The sequence below is a fragment of the Populus alba genome, chromosome 1, assembly GCF_005239225.2.
Source record: "Populus alba chromosome 1, ASM523922v2, whole genome shotgun sequence".
Classification (NCBI taxonomy): Eukaryota; Viridiplantae; Streptophyta; class Magnoliopsida; order Malpighiales; family Salicaceae; genus Populus; species Populus alba.
The window spans coordinates 3,409,590-3,422,547 of NC_133284.1; the positions used below are offsets into that span (position 1 = coordinate 3,409,590).

The following is a 12,958-nucleotide window of genomic DNA, read 5'->3' on the forward strand; positions in this document are numbered from 1 at the left end:
TTAATAATTATACTCCTAAGTAAATCGATAAATTATTTATGATTACACCGCAGCAAGTTATTGTTATTCATCAAGAAAACGAGCGTGCATCAAAGAAAGCTGATTTCTCATGGATAATGTGGCAATTTTTGGAGCTAAGGTTTTATTTTTTTAATATATATACAAACAACAGGATGAGCTTGGATTTTCTGAGACAGAAATTGGATGTCAAAATGGACACAGACAGAAATGAACACTTAACCTGTTCATCCAAAGAATAACCTAGGTTCTTTCTCAGAGGAAGAAGAGGTAAAATGATTTGCCTTTGTTTATGGATCTACAATAATGGGATCTATGAAGATATCAAATGTGAGATGCCAGCATGGCGGGTGCCTGGAGCCACCCTCTTCACTTCCATGGCCCAATATCCTCATTGTTGGCAAGATGATACACACTCAAAATCAACATCTCCGGCAAAATCACCTGCTACTAAAACAGCCAGCTAGAGCTGCAGTTGTTAAATTTGCATAGCCAAGTCCGGAAGCCCGAGTCATTAATCCTCGAATAACTTTGACAAGCCTTGTGCTATCATATTTTTCCAAACTGTTAAATATCGCTTATAATGATCCAATAACCAGTATTCATGATGCTAAAGCTGCTCTTAATCTGAGAAAAGAGCCCTACTTTATAAACAGGGAATAGTTGTTTGCGTGTCCAAAAGAATTCCAGAACAAAATAATGTACTTAATCAACAAGTGCTTGACTGGAAACCTGTATGCGCATCTGTTCCATATATGATACTGTAGCAGATATGCATGGCAGACAGATGATCCCCTACATGGCATAGCACATTCTGTCGTCTCAGAACTAAATTTTGCTCATGAACCAAGGCCAAACAACTAACCATCACATCCATATTTAATTTTTTTTTACTTAAAACTTTATTTTCTCCATGCACAAATCAATGAATCAAGGACTTGTTACTTGAGTATCATCTGCCTGTTCAGTGTGGATTGGGAAAACACCAGCCTGTAACAGGAATTTGTGCCACTCTGCCTCAGAGGATGCACACAAGAAAAGAATCACTTATTCCATCACCTCCAGAATCCAATATGGAAGACCTAAATCAATGAGTATATGACTGCAAGCTTTTGAAAATCATGCATTTTATTCAGGTAAGCATTGAACCTTAAATCCACCTCTCGGTCCTCTCCCAAGCAAAAGCAATGTTAATCACAGATTTTACCTATTCTGAGTAACAAAACTAATTGACCTAAAACTTTTCATAACCAAACACTGGCCACATTTGGGAACCAAAGCCATAAATGATAGTTCAGATTCTTTCCAATCACATTAAAAGGCCAGAGAGATGATCTGGAAACATTCATGGTCACAGGAACAAAACATCACAAGAAAAATATGAATAACCAATATGCAAAATGATAAGAAATTGAACTATTAGCATTTGAAGACTTAATCGAGGAATATATAACTTGAAACAGAAAGCACATAAAGTGCCTCTAATTCACAGAAGACCAAAAGCAATTTATAATATTATTATGCTTTTCATTGAAAAAGTCAACTTACATCTTTTGCCATCAAGAATCTATCTTTATTGCTTTGGAAGAACCTCATATGCCTCCAATAAACCTGGGACCTTGTCTGCATACTTAATGACATAGTTCTGGAAGAAATTGTTCTCCCGCATTGTTAGCAACTGCTTCATATTCTTCTTCCCAATAACCAGCTTCTTCGACTCCAAAATCTTTAACACATTGTACCTTGGACGAATCCTTTTATCAACAGACAGCATAAGAAACTCGGGACGTCCAATTACAGTTCGCAGTTCCATCTTCAATGTGTTCACCAGGAAATCCACGACACTCCTGATTTTCTCCTCAGAACATGTAAAACAAAAGGGGCATCGCTTAAAAGCCTGTAAAATCTCCTCCTCGGTCCACCCCAAACTCTTCAACACTTCAACTTTCTTGTTCCAAGTGGACTCGCTCATTTGTAACATCACTCTAAGAGCATGTATAAAAACGGTAGTCTTTGAATCGATTTCCAAATCTTTAAGAGCTTTCACAGCATAAACCATCCTCTGATGCTTTTGCTGTATAGTTCTTGGTTGCAACATAATCAGTTTTGCAATCCTATCGACAGGCACTCCCTCTTTTATCAATAAATCAATGTTTGGTTCCATGGCAGACATCATTGATACCGAACAACGCTTAAAAGCCGATGCAGCTTTCTCACTGCAACCAAGAACCGACTTCAAAAGCTCAAAGCATGGTATAATTCGAGAATCTAAAGCCCTTCTCAAAACATCCGGATTTGATACAATAAGCTCGGGCAGAATCTCACCGACAAAACCATTTTCTATAAAGAACTCAAATTTAGGCTTCAAATTGTGTTCTACTTTGCAATGGAGGACAGCAGGCCACTTGTGGATCAATTTGGCTATGTGGGCATCCTTAAAATCGTGAGCTTTCAAGAACCCGATGACATAATGGGGGTTTTGAAGATCACTTTCATCGATTCGGAGCTTCTGGGAAACTGAATGAACAGATTCTAAGTGAAGCCCAGGTGAGCTAAGGAGGTATTGTACAGTAAATGACGATGGGGATGAAGTATTGGGCGGTACAGTGGACGTTTTCAAGGAACGATTTTGTACCAGAGAAAGCAGGTTTCTCAGTGGTACATTACTTGCCATTCCTTGGAAGCAAAATGTGTTCTGTGGACAACACAAAAGATCAAACGAGTAGAGTTTTTGAGACCGTTTAATGCTAGCAGCTGTTGGGTTTGGGACAGATAAGATAAGATTTCCATACGCCCTTTCAGCCTTAAAGGTGCTCACACCGTGGAATATATATATATATATATATATATATATATATTTTTCTCTTGAACAGGTTTGGAAAAGGGTGTTATTCAATTACCTGTGGAATTCATATTAATCATTTTTATGAAAATTGATTTTTTTATAAAAATATTAAAAACTTTGAAGTAACCGTGTTTATCAATTGAACAAAAAAATCTGATCAAAGATGGGATTTGTATCTCAGTTTTTTAAATCAACTCGTGAGCCTGGCTTAACAACTACATTATTAACTCATTCCCTTCGGTTTAAAAAATATGCGAGCAAACAAGAAAAATCATTGATACAATCCATCAAAACCTGGCATGCTCATATAAATTGAATTTGTCTAGCTTGTACCATTTCTAGCCTGGAATCTGAGCATGCTAATTTGTCCATTGCTATGAACCAATCTCCTTTATGTGATCATGCAAATCATTCATAGATCATTGTGGTCGATTTCTAGTTAGTTGACAGCGAAAGTTGGAAATTAGTTTTGTTAGGTAAAAGATGACCCAACAATACCACTCGAATACAAAACCCATCTTTTTTGTGCGGCAACCATGCGATCTGCAGGCAGTTAGATGTATGCTCATGTTTAGATTTGTGATCTTTATAGCACATCTCAGACATGATAAACATGATTTCAAAATGTTAAAGACCAAAAATGGTTTCTTATGCTGTCCTAGGTTTTCTTTCTGGTTTGTGTCTATCCCGTATGTCCGGTGGATTGGCCTGAGAAATTCGAACCCGAAACCTCTAATTGGATATGAAGGAAGATCCTGGCTCTGTTTCAATTTACTTGTGCATATGAATAGTTGTTAAACCTGGCTTTGTTTTGTTCTACTTCTTTTGTAATCAGTCTAGGAGCTCACTTCAAGTAACTTCAAGAACTCAGCTCCTTTCCAAGCAAGAATGCCATGACAATTGGTAAGTACATGAATTAACCAACAAGGGATGCTGATTATGAAATAACACTTTTAAGAATCCAAGTATCAACCTTGAACACTATGCCATTGGCCACCCTTCCTTCTAAAACAGACCAATAAAATGAATTTATGGACACCAAAATATGGAGCAGAGAGCTACCCTCTTTTAAGCATCATAGACATTCCCCTAAAATAAAACATGTGAGCTAAAGTTACTTGCTGTTTTCAGAAACAAAGAATAAAATTCAACCATCCGAGGATTTGATGACAATCCTGATCCCCACCCATATGCAACAGCTACAATTGCATTAGCATTCGTATGCCCAAGTAAAAAGACTGTGGCAAGATTACAAGGGATGCTATTTATTTCGTAAGGGGTGTCTCTCTCTAAACTAGCAACAAGCTACCCCAAAACTTGGACTTCTTTCCCACGTTATCGCAGTGAATTCTTTTAATTCAGGGTACACTATGATGACATTCCTAATAATATCACTTTTGAGAAGTTGCATCCATTGGTTCATTATCTACACCACAATCAGTTCCAAAATTCTGCATGCAACAGAGCTTCGTCATCAGAAACAATTTTAGCTGCTTCGGCAGGGCGTGATCTGGTGGGTGTTTCTTCACTAGCCCATCAATTATAATTTCCCTACTCTCAACGAGCTGCTTTTCCCCATTGCTGTAGCATTGCCAAAAATTCAACTAGTTTAGCACAATTTGTAACAGAAGTGGTGTCTTTGTTAAGATTTGTCGGATACATTAAAGATCGAAATAGCAACACTGATATCAAAGTCATATAACAAGAAACATTTAACAACACTGATATCAGTTGATCTAGGCCCTTAAAGCTTACTATCATATAAAAGAAAGGCCATACAGTTTTCTTTTTTCTTTTTGGCTCATCTAAATTCTAATGCTTCATCCGTTAACTCAAGACACCCCTTGGTTAGAACTGACTCCGAATATGCAAATTGTATTTGTATATTGGCTAGAATTGCCTCAGAATATGCAAATTGTATTTGTACAGTTCTAGTTGAATTCATTTATTCTTTGAAAACCTTTAACCTGATGTTAACTCCTTTATTTCCACATTCCACTTCCAGATTCAAACCTAAGACATCCCCTTTACAGCAAGAAGAGGCCGCTCAGCTAATCATGTGGTTCAGATTTATTTGCTTTGAAAATCCATGTATTTGTAAATTTCTAATGCAATCATTTTACCTTGGGATGATTATACAGCCTAGCAATTATCAGAAAACTCTTAGACACGAAGTATAGAGCTGGTCAGACCTGAAAATGAAATTAATGATATGCTTGGCAATTTAACAATATAATCAATGATTCATAAGCTCCCACATATAAGTAGTCAGTTCAAATATGCGAGTTATAGTGAGAGAGGTAAAGGAAATCAAATGAACAAAAAGGACCATGAAACCAGCAGCAGATAACATCAAAAACAATATCCAAAAATCAGCAGCAGACAATTGTAAGGTCACATAATCATCTCAGCAGATAACATGAGACGATTATGTGAACTTACAATTATCTAAAAGATATGAACTGCAGAGCTGATTGGACGGACCTAAATATGAAACTAATGTGTGCTTCACACTTTAACAATCAAACGGATGCTTTGTATGCTTCAAATATACATAGCAAGTTAAAGTATGCAAGTAAAAGTGAAAAAATGTAAAGGAAAGAGATAGAACAAAAATGACCAGGAAAGAAATGGCAGATGGCATTAAAAACCAACATCCAAATTGAAAGTTCAGGAAACAAATTAACCAATATTACCTCTGTTAGACCGGGTAAAGATTGTTGTTGCTTCCTACCATTGAAAGTCTCCCATAAACCTGGGACTTTGTCCACATACTTCTTAACGTATTTCACCAAGAACTCCTTATCCCTCATTTTGAGCACTTCCTCAATCTTCACACCCCCTTCGATCAGCTTCTCCGACTCCAAAAGTTTGAAAACATCATGCCTCCTTCGACAACTTTTATCAATTTTAAGGGTAAAAAATTCAGGATCTTCACTTAAAATTTGCCGTCCCAATTTTAATGTATTGACAAAGAAATCTGTCGCCACCCTGATTTTCTCCACTGGTGATTTTAAAAAAATCAGATCTCGCTTAAAAGCCGAAAAAATCTCCTCTTCACTCCACCCCAAACTCTTCATCACTTCAATTTTCTCCTTCCAAATTGACTCACTCATGTGAATCCTCACTCTAACAGCCTCAAGAAAAACAGGAGCCTTTGGATCAAATCCCAGATTCTTAAGATCATTCACTGCATTGACCATATTATTATGCTTGTGCTGTACAGTTATTGCGTCCCTAATAAGAAATTCAGCAACCCCATCAAAAGGCACTCCCTCTCTAATCAAAAAATCAACATTTGGTTGCAAACAACCCTTCAAATCACAAGTCAACAAATTGGAAGAACGATTAATAGCTTCTACGACATTCCTATTACTACCAAGAACAGACTTTAAAAACTGAAAACATGGTTTAATTTGAGAATCTAAGTCAGCGTTCAAAATTAACGGATTTCATACGAAAACCTTGCACATGTGATGACCCACGATGCCATTTTGCACGAGGAGCTGGAGTTTAGGCTTGAGGTTGTCTTCTACATTGTAGTTGAGGATTTGAGGCCGCCTTTTAATCAATTTGGTTATGCGGATGCTGGGAATGTTGTAGGACTGGAAGCAGCGGAATACAGATTGGAAGCTTTGGAGGTTGTTTTCATGGAGGTGGAAGTCTCGGGAAAATTCAAGAGCTGATTTTGAGAATCGAGCTTCGGAACAGACTTTAAAAACTGAAAACATGGTTTAATTTGAGAATCTAAGTCAGCGTTCAAAATTAACGGATTTCATACGAAAACCTTGCACATGTGATGACCCACGATACCATTTTGCACGAGGAGCTGGAGTTTAGGCTTGAGGTTGTCTTCTACATTGTAGTTGAGGATTTGAGGCCGCCTTTTAATCAATTTGGTTATGCGGATGCTGGGAATGTTGTAGGACTGGAAGCAGCGGAATACAGATTGGAAGCTTTGGAGGTTGTTTTCATGGAGGTGGAAGTCTCGGGAAAATTCAAGAGCTGATTTTGAGAGAAGCCCACATGAGTTTACGAGGCACTCAACTGTAGATGATGATGATGATAATGATGGGCTACTTGATAGAAAACGTTTATGCATAAGAGAAAGCAGGCTTCTCATTCTGGATGCAAGCAGAAAGTTTCTTGCAGGGGGTTTTAGGTTTCTTCCATAAATCATAACCAATCGGGTCTGGTTGGGCGGGTGGGTTGGATTCCATAAATCATAACCAATCGGGGGTTTTAGGTTTCTTCCATAAATCATAAACAGTAAACTTTACCTTTTGACTCTTTCTGCTGCAGGTGAAGAGAGACGCTAAGGGATTTTGTTCGGGTTTTTTTCCACTGCAAGTCTACTAGATGGATGCGGAGATGTGGATTATTTACTGGTTGATCAGCTAGAGAAGAGAGTCAAGATTCACTCAAATCATGAGCTTATCACTTTAAATCCAAATGTTAAGTCATTCAAAACAAAAGGATTTCCCATCCAAATCATTAATAAGATGGAAGAGAAGTACTTGTATGTATCTTATAGTAATGTCTGGTTATAATCACCTAAAAAAAGACAAGACAATGAAAAATTAAAAATTAAAAAAATAATATAGAAAAAAAAATATAAATAAAATTGTGTTTGGTAATGATATATAAGATAAAATTATTTTTTCAGATATATATTATATATATATAATATATATATTATCCTTAATATGTATTGTTGTTAATCTTATATATTTTTTAAAAAATAGTTAGATTTTTTTTGTTTTAATTTATATTTAATATTGAAATTATCAATATTATAAATAACCTAGTTATAATATCAGAACTAACTTGATAGGTTGATCAAAGACCTAGAGTGGTCCAAATTAAAAAAGAAAAAAATAGAGGAAAGATTGATTCAATCAAACCCGACAAAAAACTAGGTCAACTTGAAATAAAATACAAGTTAAAAATATATTGATTTTTTCAAGAAATTTTTATGGTCAAAATAAGGTTTTGTCTTGATCGACTCCCAAATTAGATTTTAAAAGTAAAATAATATAATTTTTATTTTTATATTAATTCAGGTTTGAATTGAATCCATAACTTGTTTTTTTAGAAATTCAAGTTTCACTGAGCTATCCCTCAGTACCTCAACATGCTAATACAATTTTAGAAGACTCATTTATGCTACTAGAACTCTTGACTTGTTCCAGATTAGGATGCCATAAGTGGAGAATGTTGTTACTTGTTGTCCAGCAATGATAATTTGTCAGAGGAAGTGCTATTTTAAGGGCTCGATCAATAATGCAAAATCAGCCCTCAAATCCTTAATATCTCTAAAGGTCTGTTTTTTTTTTTTTTTTTTAAATTTAATTTTTTTTATATATTTTTATTAATTTTAAATTAATATATTTTTAATATTTTCGAATCATTCTATGTAAAAATAATTTTTAAAAAATAAAATATCATTATTATTTATTTTAATATAAAAAATTATTTAAAAAATAACCATAATTACATGTGCTACCAAACAAGCTCTGCTCATTGGAGCTCAAAAGCTTGGAGATACTACAAAAATACGAACTTTGACAAGTCCATTGATCCATACCACCCTCCACGACCAGTCCCCTGCTTCAACTGGGACTTGAACTTGCTGCCTTTAGACAAAGTAATTAAGGTTTTCTATACAAAATTATGGAAATCCTGTCATGGTTCAAGCCTCCCTGGTGTTCAAAACACGAACACATGTAAAAGAAACAAAGGGAGAAAATCAATCCCCTTTTTGACAGATAAAATTATCGAAATGGGATCTAATTAACATCACCAAGAAGATTTTAGAAACTTAAGTGTACAGAACATCCATTCTTGTATTATCTCTGGCATTTGAACCAGTAGAAGTTGAGACGTAAAGAACACTATACAGACCACCACCACCATTGATCATTCACTACAAATTTCACTGCATTGCTATCCCTATTCTCGATCCTCTGTAAGAACTCACCCTGCTCTGACCCGACCCATTTTCATCCCTGATCTTGATCCTTCGTGGCATTTCCTAAAAATAATATGGACTTCTATTCAACCAAAAAATAAATTCAAAGCATTCGTTCTTCCAAAATACAAGTGGACAAAAATCAATTTAACCAAAGGATGAGGAGTTAGATTGATGTATGAACAGCTACCATCCTTCAAAGAGCATGTTAAATGCTTTTAAATACGTTCTATAGACATAATAAGCCCTAACAAGGTACAACCCACAACACTGTCCGGAAGTTGAAGAATCTGAGTTCCTCAACCGCTACCCTATTATAAAGCCAGAAAAACTATATTCCCTAAAAAACTAACATTAACTTGTAGTCCAGAATCAGAGAAAAGCAAATTAAGATCCCCATCCATGCGCTCCATGTCCATAGTTTTCCAAGTTTGCATCCTAAACCATCTATTACCAGCCCTGAGAAAAACAAAGATGATTAGATAACAGTCTGGGTTTTTTGCCAAGAAAAAATCAGTCATATGACATCCAAAAAACTTAATGACGAATTACTATCTGCATTACAACATTAACAGCAATGGCCAATTTTCATATATATATTACATGGCAAAAGAGATCATTTCTACAAGTTTCATAAATGCTCCAATCTACATGATTACATGAATCTCTAAATAACATCCACTGCCATATTTGGTTCGAAGTCCACGTCAAATCTGTAACAGCATCAAGAAATGGCAAGTCAACTACAACGACTCTTAAAGATCTAATTGCAACACTTACAATGACCAGGCAAACTTTCTGATAAGCTGTAACAGTAGTTCGACACAAAATGAGATTAGACAAATTCATAATAAAAAATGAGCTTAAAACCGTGAGAGGAGAAAATGATCTTGTGCACAAGTGAATCTCTTATTAGTTATTACCTCATCTTTGAAGCCAAAAATGTGGGAGAGAGTACGAATTTTAGAAGATCGGAGATAGCATAGCCAGAAAAAAAAGAAAACAAGTTATGTTTAACATAAAAGCACAAAAAAGGAACAAAATAGGTTAAGCATAACAAGCATCAATTAGCAAGAATATTGTGGTTGAATTTATTGATTTACCTATGTTGATACACTCCAATTTAACATCCCGCCCTACTAAATCATAAAACCAGCTTGAACCCCTTTGATAAGAACTGATCCCTGGCAGACACAGGAATTAATACATATCGGATCATAAGTAACCATACCAAAACATGGATTTTGATGAGCACCAAAGATGAGTATGCTTAAGTATTCAAGCATGGCAACTAAACCAATTGTCAAACTATATCATTGAAAGTATAAAAGGGAACAAAATTAGTAAAATCATAAAAAAGGACCAAGCTTGAACAAAGTGAATAAAACGAACCTTTTCTTTCTAGTCTTCCTTTTCTCTTGTGTGTCCTTCCCACTAGTCTGACCCTCACCACCTCCATTTAGTGTGACAAGGCTTCCTACACAAATCTCAGCTATAAAAATCGGAGGAGCGCCACGAATCTTGATAATCTTGGACTTTCTCCTTCTCAAATCATACCAAACAAAAAACCTGTTATCCAATTCCAGCAGAATTTTGTCTCCACCCTTAGAATAAGCTAAAGGTCTAGCATGCAACCAAAATTCCTTCACTTGTAGCTTTGCAATAACGGTACACAGATGAGTCCAAGATTCCTTCACACCATATTCCTTCATCACCCATATTTCAACCTGTTTACAGTTCTTATTACAAAACACACATAAACACCCTCCTAAAACTCCCACATTCATTTCATGTTCATTGCTGGAATAATCAGGTTGTGGTATTATCTTAAATTCCTCAGCTCCAAGATCAAAAGCGACAATCAAATCACTCCCATTTTCTTTTCCCTTTCCCACTACAGTAGCCTTCCAATGAACAGCACTATTAGCAAACACACCATACCCTCTTCTACAGCGAGGGTGATAATCAGGTGGCAGAATAAACCTCAAGTCATAAGGATATTCATCAATTCTTTTCCAAGAATTTGACTTCAAGCTATAAACTTTAACCTCACAGTGAAAAAACCCATCAGGACTGTCACCATAAAAGTGTATAAATCTCACAACTTTATAGTCTTCATTAATGGGGTCATGTCCAAATCCATAAAAATTGAACAGGCTAGACACTTTAGAATCGTCCAAGTCATTTGGAAACTCTAAAGGTGAAACGGGTATCATTTTCTTTTCTCTAGTTGATGGATTATATAGAGCAATACTAAAGTCAGAATTTAACAGGGCAAGCAGTCCATTACAAGAACCCATCACTTCAGTAGCGCAGTGGTCACTTTTTAAAGGATTGTTTTTCAGTTTTATGGAGGTGAAGTCGGGTGAGTCCAAGTCTACAGTGCATAAGTTGGTGGCATCTCTGAGAATGAGGCTGAGATGGGTGTGTGCTTGTGATGATCTTTTGAGATGAGTGTTGATAAAGTATAGACTGTCGATTTCTTTGCACCATGATTTAGACACGCACCTGAAACGTTTGAGAGATTTGACCGGTAGTCTGCTTAGAATATCGGCTGCTATCTCTGGAAAGAGCCTCATCAACGTCTTCATGGTGGTGTTCGTTTTGAGTCTTTAGGGATATTTTTGCGGGAGGGGGAGGGGGAGGGGAGCGTTTCTTCTTCTTCTTCTTCTTCTTCTTCTCCTTTATTTTTACAGAGTACAACGGGCATAGAAATGTCGCAAAACCAGAGGGGGCATAGACTGAAAGTTACTAGAGAGTCACGTGTTAGGACTCAACTTTGCAAAGAATTACTATAGAGGGATTGCAATTGACAGTAAGCATGGAAGAAAAAACAATCCATGGGCGGAATCCGGAGGGAAGGTGAGGGGAGAAGAGAAAAAAAAGAGGGAAGAAAAGGAAGGGGCCCCACCTCAACGCCTTGAATGAAAGGTCATGTCGACACTATTCTAGAGATACAGAGAATGATTGTCTTTTGAGGTCAGATAAAGTCGCTTGCCCCGTTCCGGCGTTTGTATCACACGTGCTAAACAATTAATTTTTTATTCTATAATAGCCATTCAATTGACTTGCAAGGTAGTTAGGTGAAACTTTTTATTTTTATAAAAAAATATAAAATTAAAAGTACTGGATCCGGTTACAACATTGGATATTCCATAGATGTGTTTGGTATTGTAATTATTGTTGTTGCTGTGATTTTTAAAAAATTATATTATAAAAAATATTTTTATTTGAGGTTGGTTTATAAAAATATATATTTGATTCAAACTATGGTTGAAATTGAGATTGAACAAAAAATAGTTTAATATGTTTGGTTAAAAAAATATTTTTCAAATTAAGGTTATAAAATAATTAAAAAATATTTTTAATTTAAATATTGTAAATTTAACTACTATTATTACATCATAAAATAAATAATATTGATATCAAATATTTTTTAGTATTTCATTAAATTATATGCAATGTCATCACATACGAAATCTATCAAATAATGACTATATTTTTCATGATTTCTTAAGCATGCAACAACAAAAATTGAATTTTTTATTACATCATCAAGTGATATTCTTCTAACTTTTTGAATAAAACACAATTAAAATAAAAATAAAAACTGATTTTTTTTAACTGTGTCGAACCTAGCAATAACATAATTGGAATTGCGATCAAATTTCACAAATGCTACGTTATCATACGATATCTTTCTAATTTATGTAGTGTTATTAAATAATAGTTTTTCAAGTAAAACACAATTTTTTTTTAAAAAAAAAAATTATAATTTCATTACATACAAAATTCATTCGACAAGAACTATATTTTTCATGATTTTTTAAGCATGCAATAAAATTAAATAAAATATTATTAGGAATAAAATTGAGAATACAGTAAAAGTAAATTTAATTCTCCTTAGAACTATTTTTTTAACAAACAAAAAAAATATATTGTTCATGTTCACGTGAATAGTGCAAGTGGAATCAATTAATTGAACTAGTTTTTCAAAAAAAAAAAAAAAAAAACCTAAATTTTTCATGTGAACAATCTGAGTGAATTAATTCACTCACACTGGTTTTTCAAAATTAAAAAAAAAAAAAAAAAAACTGTTCACTTTAGTGAACAGTGCTATAGTG

At 35.0% G+C, this 12,958-nt stretch overlaps 3 protein-coding genes across 7 annotated transcripts; all 3 read right to left on the reverse strand.

Moving 5' to 3' along the window:
- Nucleotides 1-85: 85 nt before the first annotated feature.
- On the reverse strand, nt 86-2,832 carry LOC118053946 (transcription termination factor MTERF15, mitochondrial). The gene is made up of 2 exons (XM_073411529.1): nt 1,567-2,832; nt 86-813 (listed from the first exon to the last, which is right to left on the reverse strand). Exon 1 carries the CDS (start codon nt 2,690-2,692, stop codon nt 1,592-1,594), a length of 1,101 nt encoding a protein of 366 aa, XP_073267630.1. The 5' UTR covers nt 2,693-2,832; the 3' UTR covers nt 86-813; nt 1,567-1,591.
- Nucleotides 2,833-3,833: 1,001 nt separating this feature from the next.
- Nucleotides 3,834-6,552, reverse strand: LOC118053947 (uncharacterized). The gene is made up of 2 exons (XM_035065358.2): nt 5,560-6,552; nt 3,834-4,444 (listed from the first exon to the last, which is right to left on the reverse strand). The coding sequence occupies exons 1-2, from the start codon at nt 6,064-6,066 to the stop codon at nt 4,421-4,423; spliced, it is 531 nt and encodes a 176-aa protein (XP_034921249.1). The 5' UTR covers nt 6,067-6,552; the 3' UTR covers nt 3,834-4,420.
- A 2,362-nt stretch (nt 6,553-8,914) lies between these two features.
- LOC118053948 (F-box protein CPR1) lies at nt 8,915-11,791 on the reverse strand. 5 transcript variants are annotated; one of them, XM_073408002.1, is made up of 3 exons: nt 10,227-11,790; nt 9,938-10,018; nt 9,152-9,762 (listed from the first exon to the last, which is right to left on the reverse strand). In XM_073408002.1, the coding sequence occupies exons 1-2, from the start codon at nt 11,423-11,425 to the stop codon at nt 9,979-9,981; spliced, it is 1,239 nt and encodes a 412-aa protein (XP_073264103.1). In that variant the 5' UTR covers nt 11,426-11,790; the 3' UTR covers nt 9,152-9,762; nt 9,938-9,978. The 5 variants fall into 5 exon arrangements, 4 of the variants coding, with proteins under 4 accessions (XP_034921250.1, XP_073264103.1, XP_073264091.1 ...); XM_035065362.2 differs by having other exon boundaries at nt 9,155-9,293; XR_012169391.1 differs by having other exon boundaries at nt 9,158-9,293; nt 9,758-10,018.
- Between the last annotated feature and the right edge of the window lie 1,167 nt (nt 11,792-12,958).

Bases quoted from the DNA above. Each gene is read 5' to 3' on its own strand.
- LOC118053946 (XM_073411529.1), bottom strand. From the start codon at position 2,692: ATGGCAAGTAATGTACCACTGAGAAACCTGCTTTCTCTGGTACAAAAT.
- LOC118053947 (XM_035065358.2), bottom strand. From the start codon at position 6,066: ATGGTCAATGCAGTGAATGATCTTAAGAATCTGGGATTTGATCCAAAG. The intron at 4,445-5,559 runs GTAATATTGGTT...GCAATGCTACAG, and splicing joins CTTTACCCGGTCTAACAGAG to CAATGGGGAAAAGCAGCTCG.
- LOC118053948 (XM_035065359.2), bottom strand. From the start codon at position 11,425: ATGAAGACGTTGATGAGGCTCTTTCCAGAGATAGCAGCCGATATTCTA. The intron at 9,294-10,226 runs GTTCGTTTTATT...TGTTTTTCTCAG, and splicing joins AGGAAGACTAGAAAGAAAAG to GGCTGGTAATAGATGGTTTA.